This window comes from Cyanistes caeruleus, chromosome Z (assembly GCF_971803275.1).
Source record: "Cyanistes caeruleus chromosome Z, bCyaCae1.hap1.1, whole genome shotgun sequence".
In the NCBI taxonomy this organism is placed as follows: Eukaryota; Metazoa; Chordata; class Aves; order Passeriformes; family Paridae; genus Cyanistes; species Cyanistes caeruleus.
Window position 1 is genome coordinate 399,838 of NC_141732.1, and position 15,112 is coordinate 414,949.

At 57.7% G+C, this 15,112-nt stretch overlaps 2 protein-coding genes across 6 annotated transcripts; one reads left to right on the forward strand and one right to left on the reverse strand.

Moving 5' to 3' along the window:
* GRHPR (glyoxylate and hydroxypyruvate reductase) lies at positions 1–5,984 on the forward strand. Of its 5 annotated transcripts, none has more exons than XM_086870102.1 (9): positions 7–111; positions 1,804–1,934; positions 2,013–2,085; positions 2,379–2,548; positions 2,696–2,784; positions 3,429–3,533; positions 4,072–4,207; positions 4,525–4,655; positions 5,729–5,984. In XM_086870102.1, the coding sequence occupies exons 1-9, from the start codon at positions 79–81 to the stop codon at positions 5,848–5,850; spliced, it is 990 nt and encodes a 329-aa protein (XP_086726228.1). In that variant the 5' UTR covers positions 7–78; the 3' UTR covers positions 5,851–5,984. The 5 variants fall into 5 exon arrangements, with proteins under 5 accessions (XP_086726231.1, XP_086726228.1, XP_086726229.1 ...); XM_086870103.1 differs by lacking the exon at positions 7–111 and adding an exon at positions 1,445–1,647 and having other exon boundaries at positions 2,432–2,548; XM_086870105.1 differs by lacking the exon at positions 4,525–4,655 and having other exon boundaries at positions 1–111.
* A 2,416-nt stretch (positions 5,985–8,400) lies between these two features.
* Positions 8,401–15,094, reverse strand: ZBTB5 (zinc finger and BTB domain containing 5). Its single transcript, XM_023945431.2, has 2 exons — positions 14,996–15,094; positions 8,401–13,308 (listed from the first exon to the last, which is right to left on the reverse strand). Exon 2 carries the CDS (start codon positions 13,302–13,304, stop codon positions 11,280–11,282), a length of 2,025 nt encoding a protein of 674 aa, XP_023801199.2. The 5' UTR covers positions 13,305–13,308; positions 14,996–15,094; the 3' UTR covers positions 8,401–11,279.
* Positions 15,095–15,112: the final 18 nt, after the last annotated feature.

The following is a 15,112-nucleotide window of genomic DNA, read 5'->3' on the forward strand; positions in this document are numbered from 1 at the left end:
GATCGCTGAAGTGTCTGAGGGAGAGACTCCACCACATCCACTGGGACCGGGAAGCGGGAATGGGGAAACCCCAGCAGGATGAGCCTGGAGGCATCGCACTGGAGAGCAGAGGTACTCCCGACTCTAATCCATACTGATCAGGGAGGCAGATAAGGTGTCAGCTCAAATGATACACAGCTCAGCTGTATAAAACAAACTTTCAAGCAATTATTAAAAAAGAAAAGCAATTCTGCTAGCATAATCTGACAGCATGCTGATGGTACATCACGATAAAGGGAAATCCCAGCTGAAGCAGCAGAATGAATCCCACGTGGAGCAATATTCTGGCGTCTATACCTCAAACTCCATGTTCCCTCTGCCCACAGATGTGTCATCTTTACCTGTCTGCCTCTGTGCTCATTCCAAAGGCAGCAGAGCTGTCGAGCTCACGGCTCCCTTGGGCTCCCCTGCCCCGTACCTGCAGTCACGGAACGTGCTCGAATCAGGTCTCCAGACAATCCAAATCTGGGTTAATTAACGAGCAGAGTCGGTTCAGTGCAGTGAGAGGTGGCAGTTGACCCATCCCTAGGCTCTGGGATGCCCCAAAGCTGCCACCAGAGGCTGTGGGGGGAATTCACAGCAGAACAGCTCCCGCGTTGTGGTGTGTAAGAATGTCCGTACTGAACACGCAGGTGTGTGCACACAGACCTGTCTGTGTGAGAGCACCGATGTGAACACGCATGTGGATATCACAGCACCACTGAATCCATTAGGCTGCACCAGAACTCTGACATCACTGACTCTCACCTCGTCCCCAGCCCAGAGCCCTGAGTGCCACATCCAGGAATTCCTTGGGCACCTCCAGGGATGGGCACTGCAAACCTCCCTGGGCACTTCCAAGGCCTGAGCTCCCTTTCCATGGGGAAATTCCTGCTGCTGTCCCCCCTGAGCCTCCCCTGGCCCAGCCTGAGGCCGTTCCCTCTCCTCCTGTCCCTGTTCCTGGCAGCAGATCCCAAATCCCCCCGGCTGTCCCCTCCTGGCAGGGACTTGTGCAGAGCCACAAGGGCCCCCGGAGCCTCCTTTTCCTGTGCGGGAATGTCCACATGTCCGCGTACGGGCGGACACGCGGCTGCGGGGATGTCTGTCCGTCCGCGGGTGGACAGACGGACACGGACACACCTGCGCGCTCAGCTGCGGGCGGCGGAGCGCGGGGCGGGGCCGGGGCGGGGCCGGGGCGGGGCCAGGCCGGGGCGGGGCCGGGGGTGGGGCGGGGGCGGGGCGGGGGCGGGGCGGGGCCGGGGGCGGGCCGGGGCCGGGGGCGGGGCGGGGCGGGGCGGGGCGGGGGCGGGGGCGGGGCCGGGGCCGGGGCGGGGGCGGGGGCGCGGCGGAGCGCGGGGCGGGGGCGGGGCGGGGGCGGGGCGGGGCCGGGGCGGGGCCGGGGCCGGGGCGGGGCGGGGGCGGGGCGGGGGCGGGGGCGGGGCGGGGGCGGGGCCGGGGCCCGGCTGTTCCGGTCCGTCCCGCGCTGTTCCGGGCTGTTCCGGTGTGTTCGGGGCTGATCGCGGCTGCCGCGGCGCTGGCGGGCGCACGGGCGGCGGCAGCGGCCATGTCGGTGTTCGTGACACGGCGGATCCCGCCCGAGGGGCTGCGGGTGCTGTCCCAGGCCAGCGGGTGAGCGCGGGCGCTGCAGGTCCCGCTGCAGTCACGGTGCCAGCTCGGGTCCCGGTGCGGGTCCCGGTGCGGGTGCCGGTCCCGGTGCGGGTCCCGGTGCGGGCCCCGGTGCGGGTGCGGGTGCCGGTGCCGGTTCCAGTGGCGGTGCCGCCGCAGGTGCCGGGTGCAGCAGTGGGACTCGGAGGAGCCGGTGCCGCGGGCCGCGCTGCTGGCGGGCGTGGCGGGGACGCGCGGGTTGCTGTGCCTGCTCTCGGACCGCATCGACCGCGAGGTGCTGGACGCGGCCGGTGCGTGCGGGGCCCCTTGTCCCCCCGACACCCCCGGGCCCTCGGGACAGGCCCGGCAGCGCCGATCGTGTCTTACAGGGCCCGACCTGAAGGTCATCAGCACTTTGTCCGTGGGCTTCGACCACCTCGCCCTGGACGAGATCAAGAAGCGGTAACGCTGCCCGCTCCTCCCCTGCCCTGTCCCCCGCCAGCTCGGACGCCTCCCGGACCTCTCCCCCGTGCCCTGCACCCCCTGCGCTGCCCCCTGCTGCCGGAGCCTTCCCCCCGCACACCCCACACCCGCTGGTCCCGCTGGCAGGGGGGTTTCACGGGGTCCTGACCCCTCTGTGGCTCACCCCACACTCGCCAGGCCTGCAGAAGCATTTGGGTGCTGGGCCGGGGCAAGGACAGGGTGGGGACGGGTGTGGCAGGAGGGCGGAGAGCCGAAGGGATGTCCCTGGGTAGGTGGGACAGGCACGGTGCTGGCAGCCAGCCCCAGAGCCCCGTCTGGCTGGCAGGGGGATCCGTGTGGGGTACACCCCCGACGTGCTGACCGACGCCACCGCTGAGCTGTCCGTGGCCCTGCTGCTGGCCGCCTGCCGCCGGCTGCCGGAGGCGACCGAGCAGGTGAAGAGGTGAGTGACCACTGGGGTCAGCGCCAGAGCTGTGCCCCGCGGGCTGGTGACGAGGGGCTGCCGTCCCATGCAGCTCACACCGAGCACCTGGGCTGGGCTCTCAGCACCTTTCCATGACTCCTGCTCCTGTCCCGCTCTCTCGGCCAGTGGCGGCTGGACAACGTGGAAGCCCCTGTGGATGTGTGGGTACGGCCTGTCCGACAGCACCGTGGGCATCATCGGGCTGGGCAGGATAGGTGAGTCCAGTCCAGAGATTTCTGCGTCTGCAGCTGTGCCAGGGTGGGTTTGGAGCATCACCTCCAACCTGAGCTACTGGGGGGGTGCCCCTGCTGGAGGTGGGAGGGTTGGAGTGAGGTGGTCCTTGAAGCCTTTTCCAGCCCAGACTGTTCTGGGACTCTGACTCAGCTAAGGTGGTGCCCTGGAGCTCACCTGTGTAAACCCCCTGAGCACAGCAAGAGGAGCCGTGCAGAGCCTCTCCCAGAAGCTGTACTGGCTCAGCAGCCTCAGGCTCAAAGCCTCAGGTGTGCCTGTGCTCCCGCCACCTGCAGCCCCAGCAGCAATCTGTGCCTGCCCCAGTGCTAGTTACACAAATGCAGTGGCAAAGTCCACGCAGCGCTCGACACCATCCAGCTGTGGACTTTGCCAGCAGGCAGCCAGTCCTGTCCTTGCTCCCCAGGGCAGTGTTCCTGGGGGTAGCCACGGGGTCAGTGTCCATGGGCCCCTTTCCACAGCAGAACCCTCCAACCCCACCCCGCAGTCAGGGCTGGGAGCAGCCAGGATGGAGGGATCCCGCTGCAGCAGCCCTGCAGTGGCTTCAGGAGCCGGTCCCCACAGGTGCTGTGGAGCACAGCAGCCCAACACCTTTCTTCCTCACTCTTAGGACAGGCAGTTGCCCGGCGCCTGAAGCCGTTTGGGGTCAGGAAGTTTCTGTACACTGGCAGTGGCCCAAAACCGGAGAGTGCGGCAGAGTTTGGGGCTGAGTTCGGTAAGGATGGCACCAGGGCAGGGGGGTGTCAGTCGCCAGTCATGGAGCACCAGGGCTGGGACAGCTCCAGGGGCGTCACTCACAGGGTTTGTCACCTGCAGGGTGGCCAGTGGAGGGAGGGCTGGGGGAGCTGGGGGCTCCTGGGTGTGCCCAGTGCAGGGGGAGGAGTGCCCCGTCCCAGAGCCCACAGTGGGGGTGGCAGGGAGGACCCTGCCTCCTCCGAGCCAGGCAAAGGCTGGGCGTGCAGGGGTTCATCAGACCACCAAGAACTCCAGGCTGCAGCTGATCCTGCCACTGCTCCCCTTCCCTGTGTCTGTGCACTGGTGAATTGCTGTCAGTTTTATTCCCACAAGGAAGTTGGACACAGTGAACAGAGGCAAAATGTGACAGCTGCTCCTAGGAGGAGGGGAGGGTCTTGTGGACTGTCCCCACGGGGCTGAGTGCCCAGGTGACACAGGTGACAGGAGGCACTGCTCCTGGAGTTCTGCTGAGGGAAGGTGTTGGCTGCAGTGGGATGTTTCTGTCCTTCTTCCCCCAGTCCCTCTCACGAGGCTGGCCGAGGAGTCAGACTTTGTAGTGGTGACTTGTGCCCTGACGCCAGCTACCCAGGGGATGTGCAACAAGGACTTCTTTGGCAGGATGAAGAAGACTTCTGTGTTCATCAACACAAGCAGGTACTGGCAGCCCAGAGGCGTGCCTGGGAGAGTGGCTGTCGCCCTTCCACGCTGTGAGTGTAGGGGATCTGCTGAGTGCAGACAGCACAAACAGCCTTTGTGGCTGCAGCCACCGGCTACATTTGCCCAAGGCCCCTTGGGATTGAACCAAAGGCAAGATAAAGTGTTCAGGGAGCACCCAGCTCTTCAGCTCACTGCTGGGAGGTTCAGGCACATCCAGAGGGGGTCTGACCTCTACTTAGGCAGCCCTGGGCAGCCTCTGCCTCTGTGCCCTGGGGGCCAGCAGGCCCCTCAGCAGTGACGCCAGCCCCTTGCAGGGGGGCTGTGGTGAACCAGGAGGACCTGTACGAGGCACTGGCCCATGGCCAGATCGCAGCTGCCGGCCTGGACGTGACCACTCCGGAGCCACTGCCCACTGACCACCCCCTGCTGTCCCTCAAGAACTGTGGTGAGTGTCTGGGGTGGTCAGACCCCTCCTGCAGCAGGTGCTGCCTCGGGGGCCCAGAGACAGGTGTGACAGGGACCCCTGGGCCCCACTGGTGGCAGTGGGCACCAGAGCACAGGACAGACAGGTCAGGTGTACTTAGGTGGGCTGCTGTACACTGCAGGGAGCTGCTGTGGAGTAAACACTCATCAACATGATGTCAAACAAGTGTGGGAAGCTGTTTTAATTTTCCAGAAAGCCATTGAGATAAACTCAGTTTTAGTACCTTCATGATGGCTCTTCATTCAGCGTGTGAAATTCATGGAGGTTCTGGTATCAGCAGGTGCATGAATGAGAAACCAGCTCAGCCCTGTCCAGCTCAGCTATTCTGTGGGCTCCTGGGCACAGACTGTGCTAGAAGAGTTTCCCACTGGCTACAAGTGGGCTGCTGGGCTTGCCTGGAGGAGTCTTGGTCTCGGGAGTGCTGCTGGGCTAGCCAGGCTGCAGCCTGTTACCTGGATAGTTCCAGGCATTGGGAAGGTGGGACATTGGGCAGGTCCAGGACTGAGACCTGTCTTCTCTGGAGGAGGATGGTGCAGGTGAGGAAGGATGGCTAGGAAGGAGCTTGCTTGGGTGGTGTCTCACAGGATGTCCTCCCTCCAGGGGGATGGGGTTTCTGGAGTAGGAAAAGTATGTTCCCCAAAGAAACCACAGGGACATCCATGAAAATTTGGAACTGCCCATGACTGTCTGTTTCTGAAATACAAACCTGTACCTGTTGTTTTAGCTTTTTGCTAAAGCTCATTTTTTGTTTGTTTGCACTGTTTCTCAAGGTAGGCAGTGTGAGGAGTGGTAAGAGCAGAGCCTTTCTGGAAATATTTGCAGGACTTGGAGATTAGAGAGCTCTGAAACCAGACCAGTCAGGATGTAATTCATACATGTGTATTTATTGAATACATTACTTACACCAGTAATCCTACACATTTATTAATACACAAATAACATCTACATGGTCACTGTACCTCTGACAGCCCTGGAAGGGGCAGCTGGGGGTGTGTGAAGGTGAGAGGTGAGCAGTGTCCCTCCTGTCCCTGCAGTGATCCTGCCGCACATCGGGAGCGCCACGTACGCCACCAGGAGCACCATGGCAGTGCTGGCAGCCAACAACCTGCTGGCTGGGCTGCGAGGGGAGCCCATGCCCCACGAGCTGAAGCTGTGATGGCCAGGCCCTGCTCCAGCTGAAGCTGTGATGGCCAGGCCCTGCTCCAGCAGTCATGGGACGGACGCGGCGTCGAGGCCAGCCTGCGTCCCCTCCCCTGCGGTGGCCAGGAGCCATTAAAGAGAAGCAGCCAATGTGTTGTGCTCATGTCATTTGAGAACAGGCCCAGTGCTGGAGCGTGCTGTGGGTGCCATGGGGAGGGGTTGGCCCTGGACTGGGGAATGTTTGCCAAGCTGGAACTGCCGTAAGGGAACTGCTGCAGCAGCATCCATCCTCAAAACTGGGCTCCTGGTCACAGGGAGAGGCCAGGGGTGCCTTAGCTGGGCTTGTAGCCAGGAGGGGAGGAGAGGTAGCAGCTTTGTCCATGCAGGCTGCTGCTGGCACAGGAGCTGCTGCCAGCCCACACATCAGGTGGTGCTGTGGAATCAGTGACACCACACGATCCTCTGCCTGGGGGGTGTAAAGAGAAGCACAAAACAGGCTTTTGCAGCTCCCCAGGAACCTCCAGCTCTGCCTTTTGTATCCATAACCAATTCCAGGCACAGCTCCAAAGCGGATGGCAACCTGGAATTCACTGGGAGGTTCTGCCACCCCTTTGTGGGTTCTGGCTGCAGCTTCCCTCATGTTTCTCAGACATGCAGTGACATTTGTTGGTGAACAGGAGAGTCTGAATGGGGCCTGAGCCTCCAGCTGCCAAGAGAGGCCTGATGGGCACATCTGGAGGGCTTTGGGGATTCACGTGTCCTGCAGCCACTGTCCCACTTCCATAGATTGGGGGCTGGAAAACCTGGAGCACACCTCTCCATGCCACCAATCACAGAATCATGGAATGGTTGGCTTGGAAGGGACCTTATGGATCATCTCATCCCACCCCACCTACTAGGGGCAGGAGACCTTCCACTGTCCCAGACTGGTCCAAGCCCTGTCCAGCCTGGCCTTGGACACTTCCAGGGCATGGGCAGCCACAGCTGTGATGAGCCCGGGGTCCAGGTGGCCCATCCTGCAGGATGGGGGCGGATCTGCCCCGGGGCGCGCGCTGGCCTTGCCATTGCCCCTCCCTGCCCATCACCGGTGACATGTGGCAGACAGGGCAGCCCTGTCACAGCCCAGCCACGGCCACCAGCCACCCAGTGCTGCCCACCCCAGCCACCCCACAGGTGTCCCCACAGCAGGATGTCCCCACTGGGGAGGTCACTCTCACCAGTGTTAAACCAGTGTCCCTCCAGCTCCGAGTGCTCCCAGTCCTCGTGCCAGGGAACACTGCACACCTGGACTCAGGTTCCTTTTGAGGTGTGGCTCTCCATCAGCCATCCTCCTCCTGTTCCTCCCAGTCCCACCACAGCCCTCCATGGTGTCCAGGCCCGCAGAGGACACAGGAGCCCTTCTGGCACGCCCAGGTTGAGCAGCAGTGCCTGTGGCTGACCCTCCCTGCTGAGATGGATTTGTGCAGGTTTTCCCCCAGGACAAACCCCACTGCCCCACAGCCAGCTGTGCCTTCACCCTGCAGGGGACAGATGGAACCAGCACTTTTTGGGGACAGCAGCACAAGGGGAGGGAGCGAGGAGCTTGCCATGGGCAGGAGGGAAGTGTCCTAGGGTGCGCAGCTGGCAGCAGTAAAATCCCGGTGTGGGGAGGGAGCCAGAGCACTGCACAAAGCCTGTAACTGGAGCTAAAGCTCACCCAGCACACTCTGTGTCTCCTCCTGCCCCACAGCAAGCATCCCTTGTGCCAGACTCTGCTGGCATTTCTTGGATGCTCAGCAAAGCACTCTGTGATAGCAGTCATGGCTGTTGGGAGTTGCCCTGCATCACGCCTGGGAGGGATTCTGACACATTTTTCAGTAAGTTTTGATTCACAAGCATGGCTGATTGCCTTCTGCTGGCCTGCCAGTAGTTCAGGAGGTTTGTAACCTGGAGCGAGCAGGAAATGCCTGTGGCCGTGGCGGTGGGGAGGAAGGGAGTGTGCTCTGGGCATCCCAGCTGGCTGGGGAGTTTCCAAACGACGCAGTGGAAATCAGGATTGGCTCTGCTGTGAAAACCCAGGGCATGAGTCCAGTGCGGGAGCTCACTGGTCTCCAAGATTCCTGAGTGCTGACACTGAAGATTCTGCTGTTGGTGGAGCTGCTGAAGAATGGTGACCGAGTATCCCAGAGGTTCCTGTGCTCCCTGATGATGGCAGGGAATGACCTGGTGTCTGAGCAGGTGAGTCAGATTGCCCAGGTGCATTAACAAACAGTCAGGAGCTGGTAAATCAGCTGCTACAGGGACTGGGGCCCTGGGCTCAGGTGTCCATATCATAACTCCTTCGAGACAAGCACCTCCTGCACCTGTGACATCCTCCCAGGAGGAATTCAAGAGCAGCAGTGACCACGGATCATGAATTTTACAGCTGCTATGCAGATACTGCTTCATTTAAGTTCTTAAAAAGAACAGTACCAGGGACAAAATTATTACCAAGGTCAGGTTCATACAATCCCTTTTGCAGTCACAATTTTTTTCTGGACAGGCTGGTGTGGAGAGCACCAAACCAGTGAAGCCAGACAGACACAGCAACACAAAAACGTAGGGTTTATTTCCAGGTGTTTTAGAACAGACACCCCGACAGCTCCATGCGAGATCCCACTTGCACAGTTCAATTCTGAGCACAGTTCAGTGGCATAAGCTCTCCAGGCTGTGGGGTGAGACACCCGCACTGCAGCAGGCAGCTCAGGCCCCAGGTGTTGATTTATGCTATTCCCAGGAATTTATTGCTTCGTTCAGGAAGACTCAGAAAGCCATGAAGCAGCTGCAGGCTCCAGGCCTGCCACTGCCCCTCTGCACATCAACTGACAATGGCATTTAAAGCTGCTGCTTCCAAAAATGCTCCAAACTCTTTCTGAAAGAAAGAATACAGAAGTCCTCCTGCACTGACATTCCACATAAAAATTTTTATACGAACAGTTCAAAAGTCCAGTTAAGTGTTCATCTGCTCATTAGTTCCTAATTAGTCTCCTTGCACAAAGAGATGCTTTATTCCCAAACACTGTAAAATTCAACAGATTTGGACATACTACAGGAAACTGACAAAAAAAAAGCAAGCCTTGTTTTTAAAAAGCAAAACACTAGAAATGCAATGAAGACAAAACAGTGTTACTTAATAAAGCAACACAAGAAAATATTAAAGTACAAAATACTGCATTTTATTGATATTTGGGAGAGTGTTTAAGCAGCTCAATGCTGTTAGTCCCCAACACTGAAGTTATTTAAAACAAAACACAGCATATCCCACTGCTTTTAAAAAAATGTGTTATTGTAATGCTTAAAAAAAAAAAAAAATCAGGAGCCAGACATATGACCATTAAGTAAACCCTATAACAAAATGTGAACATTTTAAAGGAATTAATCCAACCGTCTCCTGGGTTTCTGCATTCCTCAGATGGTCAAGGTGCAAACGACACGCTGCTAGGGCAGGTGCAGCATCTCCTCTGTCTCACCTGAGCAGGACACACTGCAGCCCTGAGCCAGCCCCTGCTCGGCTGAGCAGCATTTATCATCAGCACAAGTGCTCTGAAAGTTTATTTTAAAACCCAAGAACACTGAGCACCAGTTCGTGTGCACCTCTGACAAGGAAGAAAGGAGACTGCAGGCAGTGTTAGGTTATGGTGGCACCAAAGAAGAGGAAATTAAAAGGAGATTTACATGACTCACATGGAGAATGACAAATTTCTGCTGCATGTCTACAGTGCCATTTTTTAAAATTAAATTTACATTAGCTTTTTTTAAATGTATGGGGAAAAGTACTTTTATGACACTATCCTAGGTGGATGTGACAAGGACATTTTACAGAACAGAAGCCAGCAGTGCCCTGGCAGCCAGGAGGGCCAAGCATGTCCTGGGGGGTATCACTAGCCAGGTGAGGGAGGGGACTGTCCTGCTCTGCTCTGCCCTGAGGCAGTCTCACCTCAAGTGCTGCAGGCAATTTTGAGCACCATCATATGAAAGACATTAAGCTGCTAGAGAATGTCCAAAGGAGGACATGAGGTTGGTCTGGAGAAGCGTTACAAGGAGCAGCTGAGAGCACTTGGTTTGCTCAGCCTGGAGGAGACTGAGGCCAGACCTCAGTGGTGTCTTCAACATCCTCCTGAGGAGCAGCAGAAGGGCAGGTACAGATCTCTTCACTCTCGTGACCAGTGACAGGACTTGAGAAAACGGCTGAGGCTGAGTCAGGGGAGGTTTAGGTTGGCTATCAGGAAAGGTTTTTCATCCCATTCAGAGGGTGGTCTGGCACTGAACAAGCTCCCCAGGGACAGAGTCACAACCCCAAGGCTGCATGAAGCAAACAAGTGTTTGCACATTGCCCTCAGGCACAAGATGGGATTGTTGTGGTATCCTCTGCAAGGCCAGGAGCTGCACACGATGGTCCTGAGAGGTCCCTTCCAACTCAGCACATTCCGTGATTCTGTGCAATATGGCAAACGAGGATTGCTCTGACCTAGGAGCGATTGCATCCAAGGACAGATCCACAGCTGCAAAGTCACTAAGTGTGCAGGGCAGGAAATTAAAAGCCTGGAGACAAGAGAAAAAGACAACGTGCTTACGCCACAACGGGGACCAGATGGACTGTGGGCATCTGGGAACAGCAAGATACTCTCTTACGTGGCAAAAAAAGCCATCACAAATTCCCTCTCCTTCAAAACAACAGACAAAGACAAGCTCTGTTCAAACTTCTGCGTATATAGAATTGTAACATAGGAGATACAAACTGGTTAAAATACTGCTAGGAATAGCACAAACAAGAGACAGTACTTCACTTACCACTTAATACTCGTTTCTACGGAAAAAAAAACCAGCCAAACATCCAGATCTTGCTGTCTTAGAGTTATATGTACACCTGGCAGTCCGAAAGTTACTTGTCTGGGATTTAATTTAAGCACCTTGATTACACAGTGTCCTTTACTACAAAACAGCCAAACATACATTCATAATCCTAGAACTATTGTCATAAGTAGCGTATTTTAAAGCATTATGTCAGACAGGTGCAGCCTAAGCTTTTTTCTCTTTTAAAGGTAAGGAGTCTGCAGCACTGTCCTCACATAATGCAGCAACTCAGGTTACAGTAATCATTTAAATGCTTCCACTGTTACAAAATGCTCTAGAGAGAAAAGAAAATCAAAACAAAAAGAATCGCGCACGTCAGTTTCTTGTTCTCAAACCGTGCTATATCAGGAGACCCCCGTGCTGTCACCCCTCTGCCCTGCAAAGGGGCTGCTTCGCCGAGGGGGTCACATCCCCATCCCCGCCGCGCGGCTCCCGGCGGCGACACCCGCGAGGTAGGTACCGGATATCCCCAATGGCAGAGCCAAGACTGTGTGTGGCACCGCGGCACGCCGGTGTCCGCCCGCCGGAGCATCCCCGCCCGCAGCGAGGCTCCTCCGAGCCCGGGGCAGCAGGTTACAGCAAGCTGCTGGGCAGGTTGCTGCTCTGCCACCTAAGGCAGGTGGTCTTAGAGTGTTTGTAGAGGTGGCTGGACTGGCTGAAGCGCTTGCCGCACTTGAGGCAGGCGTAGGGCTTCTCCCCCGTGTGCACACGGATGTGCTTCTTGCAGTCCGTGAGCGTCAGGAAGGTCTTGCAGCAGATCTTGCAGGCGTACTTGCGCGCGCCCTCCACCACCAGCACGTTGTGCTCCGACAGAGCCTTCTTGCACTTGGACAGGACGTCGGCGGACGCCCGCGTCAGCTGCGGCGGGCCCGGCTGCGACAGGTGCCCGCTCTCGAAGGAAGCGCTCCCGTTCATCATCAGCTGGGACCCCGAGGAGCTCTCCTGCAGCTGCGAGCCTCGCACAGAGGTCACCACGGGCATTTTGGGGGCAATGCGGCGGTAGCCAGGAAAGCCACCAGCTCCACCTCTCACTGAGCCCATCATGGCCCGGGACAGCGAGTGCAAGCCCAGGCCTGAGCGTGGGAAATCCATGCCGAACTGCTCCGCTGCTCGGTACCCGGAGGTCTGCACGCACGGCAGACCCATCACATCCTGCATGGGCCTCACAAAGTGGGAGTCTGCGGGCTCACTGAACGGGTTCTCGACGTGTGAGACGGCAGCAGATGAGTGGCTACCGGTGGGCCCTGACTCCGGGCTCATCAGATAAGGGGCGTCACTGTCCATCCTGCAGTCACTGGTGGTGTTGGGAATGTTGTCGTCGTTGTTTTGGCTGGCACCAAAGCCACCTCCCCTACTTTTATTTAAAAAATTTGAAATGCTGAAAGAAGACTTGTGCTCCAGGTTGTTGGACACCTCCATAATGTGGATGTCTCCCACCCTGTCAGTGCTGGACTGAGGGTCCGAGAAGCTGCGGTCACTGCTCTCGGGACTCAGCTCTATCTTCTCTGCGCTCACCACTCCTCCTTCCACCTCCACAGACTCGCTGCCCTCTGCCTGGGAGGTGACATCACTCACCTCATCCTGAGGCTCTGGGGAGCTCAGGGGCTCAGACTTCACCACCACCCTCATGTGCTCCTTCTCATTCAGGCTCACCTCTGGATTTTCACACGGGAAGTTGCTCTTCTCAGCAGCAGCCTCCTGATCGAAGCTGGTTTCCACTTGCGTGGCCTGGGATGCCATGGACATCTGGGAGATGTTTCCCCCACCATTGTCTGACTGGCTGGGCACTTGGGCATCCTCCTGAGCACCGAAAGACTGGTCGAACATGATCGTATTGTCCTCCTGGTTATCAGCAACCGTGTCGGCCTTGGAGTTGTCCACAATTTTCAGCGAGTCCGGAGAGAAGAAATCCTCACGTGAGTGGACGACGGGCTGCCCGCTCTCTGCGGCCACGTCGGACACGGGCTCGTCCAAGGCGGGCCGGATGCGCTGGCGGGCACGCTCCTCGGAGGACTGCTTGCGCTTGTGCAGGCGGCGGATGGGGAAGGCGGCGCGCTGCTCCAGCCCGCCCCGCAGCGCCGGGCCCATGGCGCCGGGCGGCTCCTCGGCGCCCTGCGCGGAGCCCAGCGCCGAGCTGACGATGCTGAGCCCCAGCTGCTGCAGCATGAAGGAGCGCTGCAGCCGCGCGCTCTGCTCCTGCGCGCGCTCGCTCGGCGGCGACAGCGGCAGCGTCCGCGTCGTCAGGTAGTGCTTGCAGGCCTTCACCACGGAGTTGAGGTGCAGGTGGGACGCGGCCAGCAGCACGTCCATCACGTTGCTCTCCCCCAGCATGAGCGTGGACGTGTACATCATGTCGATGAGCGCGGCGAAGGCCTCGGCCGTCACCACCTCGCTGTCCAGCTGGATCATGTTCATGGTCTGGTCGCCCTCGGCCACGGTGAAGAGCGCGCGGAAATGCGTGCTGCAGGCGGCCAGCACGGAGCGGTGCGCCTTGAAGTGCCTGTTCCCCACCACAATGACGCAGTCACACAGCTGCCCATGGAGCCTCTGGTAGTTGAGTTGCTGGAAGACTTGTTCAAAGTGCCCTGGGAAATCCATGATCCTGCAAAACAGCAGAGACTGCTACATTATGGGCCATCAAGTTGATCGTTGGGATAGAGCAGCTCTGCTGTGAGGAGAGGGGAAGGCAGTTGGGATTGTTCAGCCTGGAGATAAGAAGGCTGCAGGGTGACATAACTGTGGCCTTCCAGTTCTGAAGGGGGCTAGAGTGGAGGTGGGACAAGACTATTTACAAGCGTCTGCAGTGAATGAGAAAGGGGAGCAGGCTCAAATTGAAAGACAGTAGCATTAGATGGGATTCCTCCCTGGCAGGGTGGGCAGGCCCTGGCACAGGGTGCCCAGAGCAGCTGGGGCTGCCCCTGGATCCCTGGCAGTGCCCAAGGCCGGGCTGGACATTGGGGCTGGCAGCTCCTGGGACACTGGGAGCTGGCCCTGCCGTGGCAGGGAGTGGAACACGACAAGGTGCCCTTCCAACCCAAAGTGCTGTGTGATTCTATAGCTGAAGTCCTGTTTGGGCTGCAGTGAACCTGGCTGAAAGGTGACAGATGAAAGACAAACAAAGAGTGAGTGGTCTGACTTCACCACCACCACGTGGGCACAGGATCAAAGCCAGCAGTCTGGAGAACAAGGAAAAGCAGTGGAAATCCAGGTTCTGTCACAGAGCTGACCTCAGCACCACCCATGTCACAGGCAGCTGTGCTGGAAACTGGACAGCGTGGGTCACCTCACACCCGCAAGTAAAACATTTAATCCTGGTTTGTAAAAAATTCTGATTACAATATTAACCTGCTGCCCCCTCTGATACACTGTTCACACAACCAGGTAACCTCCCACAAACACTGGGGCTGCTGGCAAAACACTGCACTGCTCAGCAAGACAAGTAGGCAAGAGTCGGGGGTGGCTTCTCCCTAAATTTTTATTAACAGAACATGGGTCGTATCTTATTAATTTCAAGACTACATAGGTGATCCTCAGCAATATCTCGACTCTTCCTCACGAAAAAGCAACAAAGTCTAAGATTTGGTGAGCAGAAAGGCTTCACATCCAGGGCACACACACAGAAGTTTCTGTGCTCACGTTTATTTTCCAACAGCAACGCGACAGCATCAACGGACACGAGACCATAAAGCAGCAAAAAATAAAAGGTCACATGGCCAGAATCATACTTTACAGGAGGGATCAAATGTAAGTCTGCTGATTCAGAAAATCCATCCTCAAACATGGATGTGTTTTCTACTTTTTCCTTCTTGACCATCACTGTCTTTGCTGGCCAGCACAGGATCATCGCCCTGCACAGGATATTCCAAGAATCCCACCGTGTGTCCTCGGATGGAGTCAGAATAGGGAGATATTCACCAGCTACAACCGGGGATATGAATGCTGAATACTCAGCACGAGAAAAATTAACTAATGTAAAGCCTGTGAAAACTCCGGAACACGAACTGGCTGCGGGATAACTAGGGCTCTCCTGCTGAAAGCTGCTCTTCTCAAAACAGTGCCTTTTTTTCCCCTTTTTTTTTCCTTTACGCGTCACCTGGAACACCCAAGATTTGTGCCACTCCCAGAGAAGCATCTGCATTTCAGCGCTGCATCAGCACCGGCGCGGACACATCCGGAGACTCCGTTTTGGGCCGCACACGGGACATAAAGGGGAGTCCAAGAGCCCCGGTGCCGCCCCGACGCTGGGGGCCACGGGTCTCCGCCTCACCACCGCCCCCCGCGCTGCTCACCTGCGGTGTCCGTGCTGGAAGGGCCGTGTGAGGCTCAGAACGGGGACTGAGATCAGGATCAGGATCGGGATTGGGATCGGCCCCGGCCCCGCTCCCGCCGCTCCGGCCCCGCCCGCC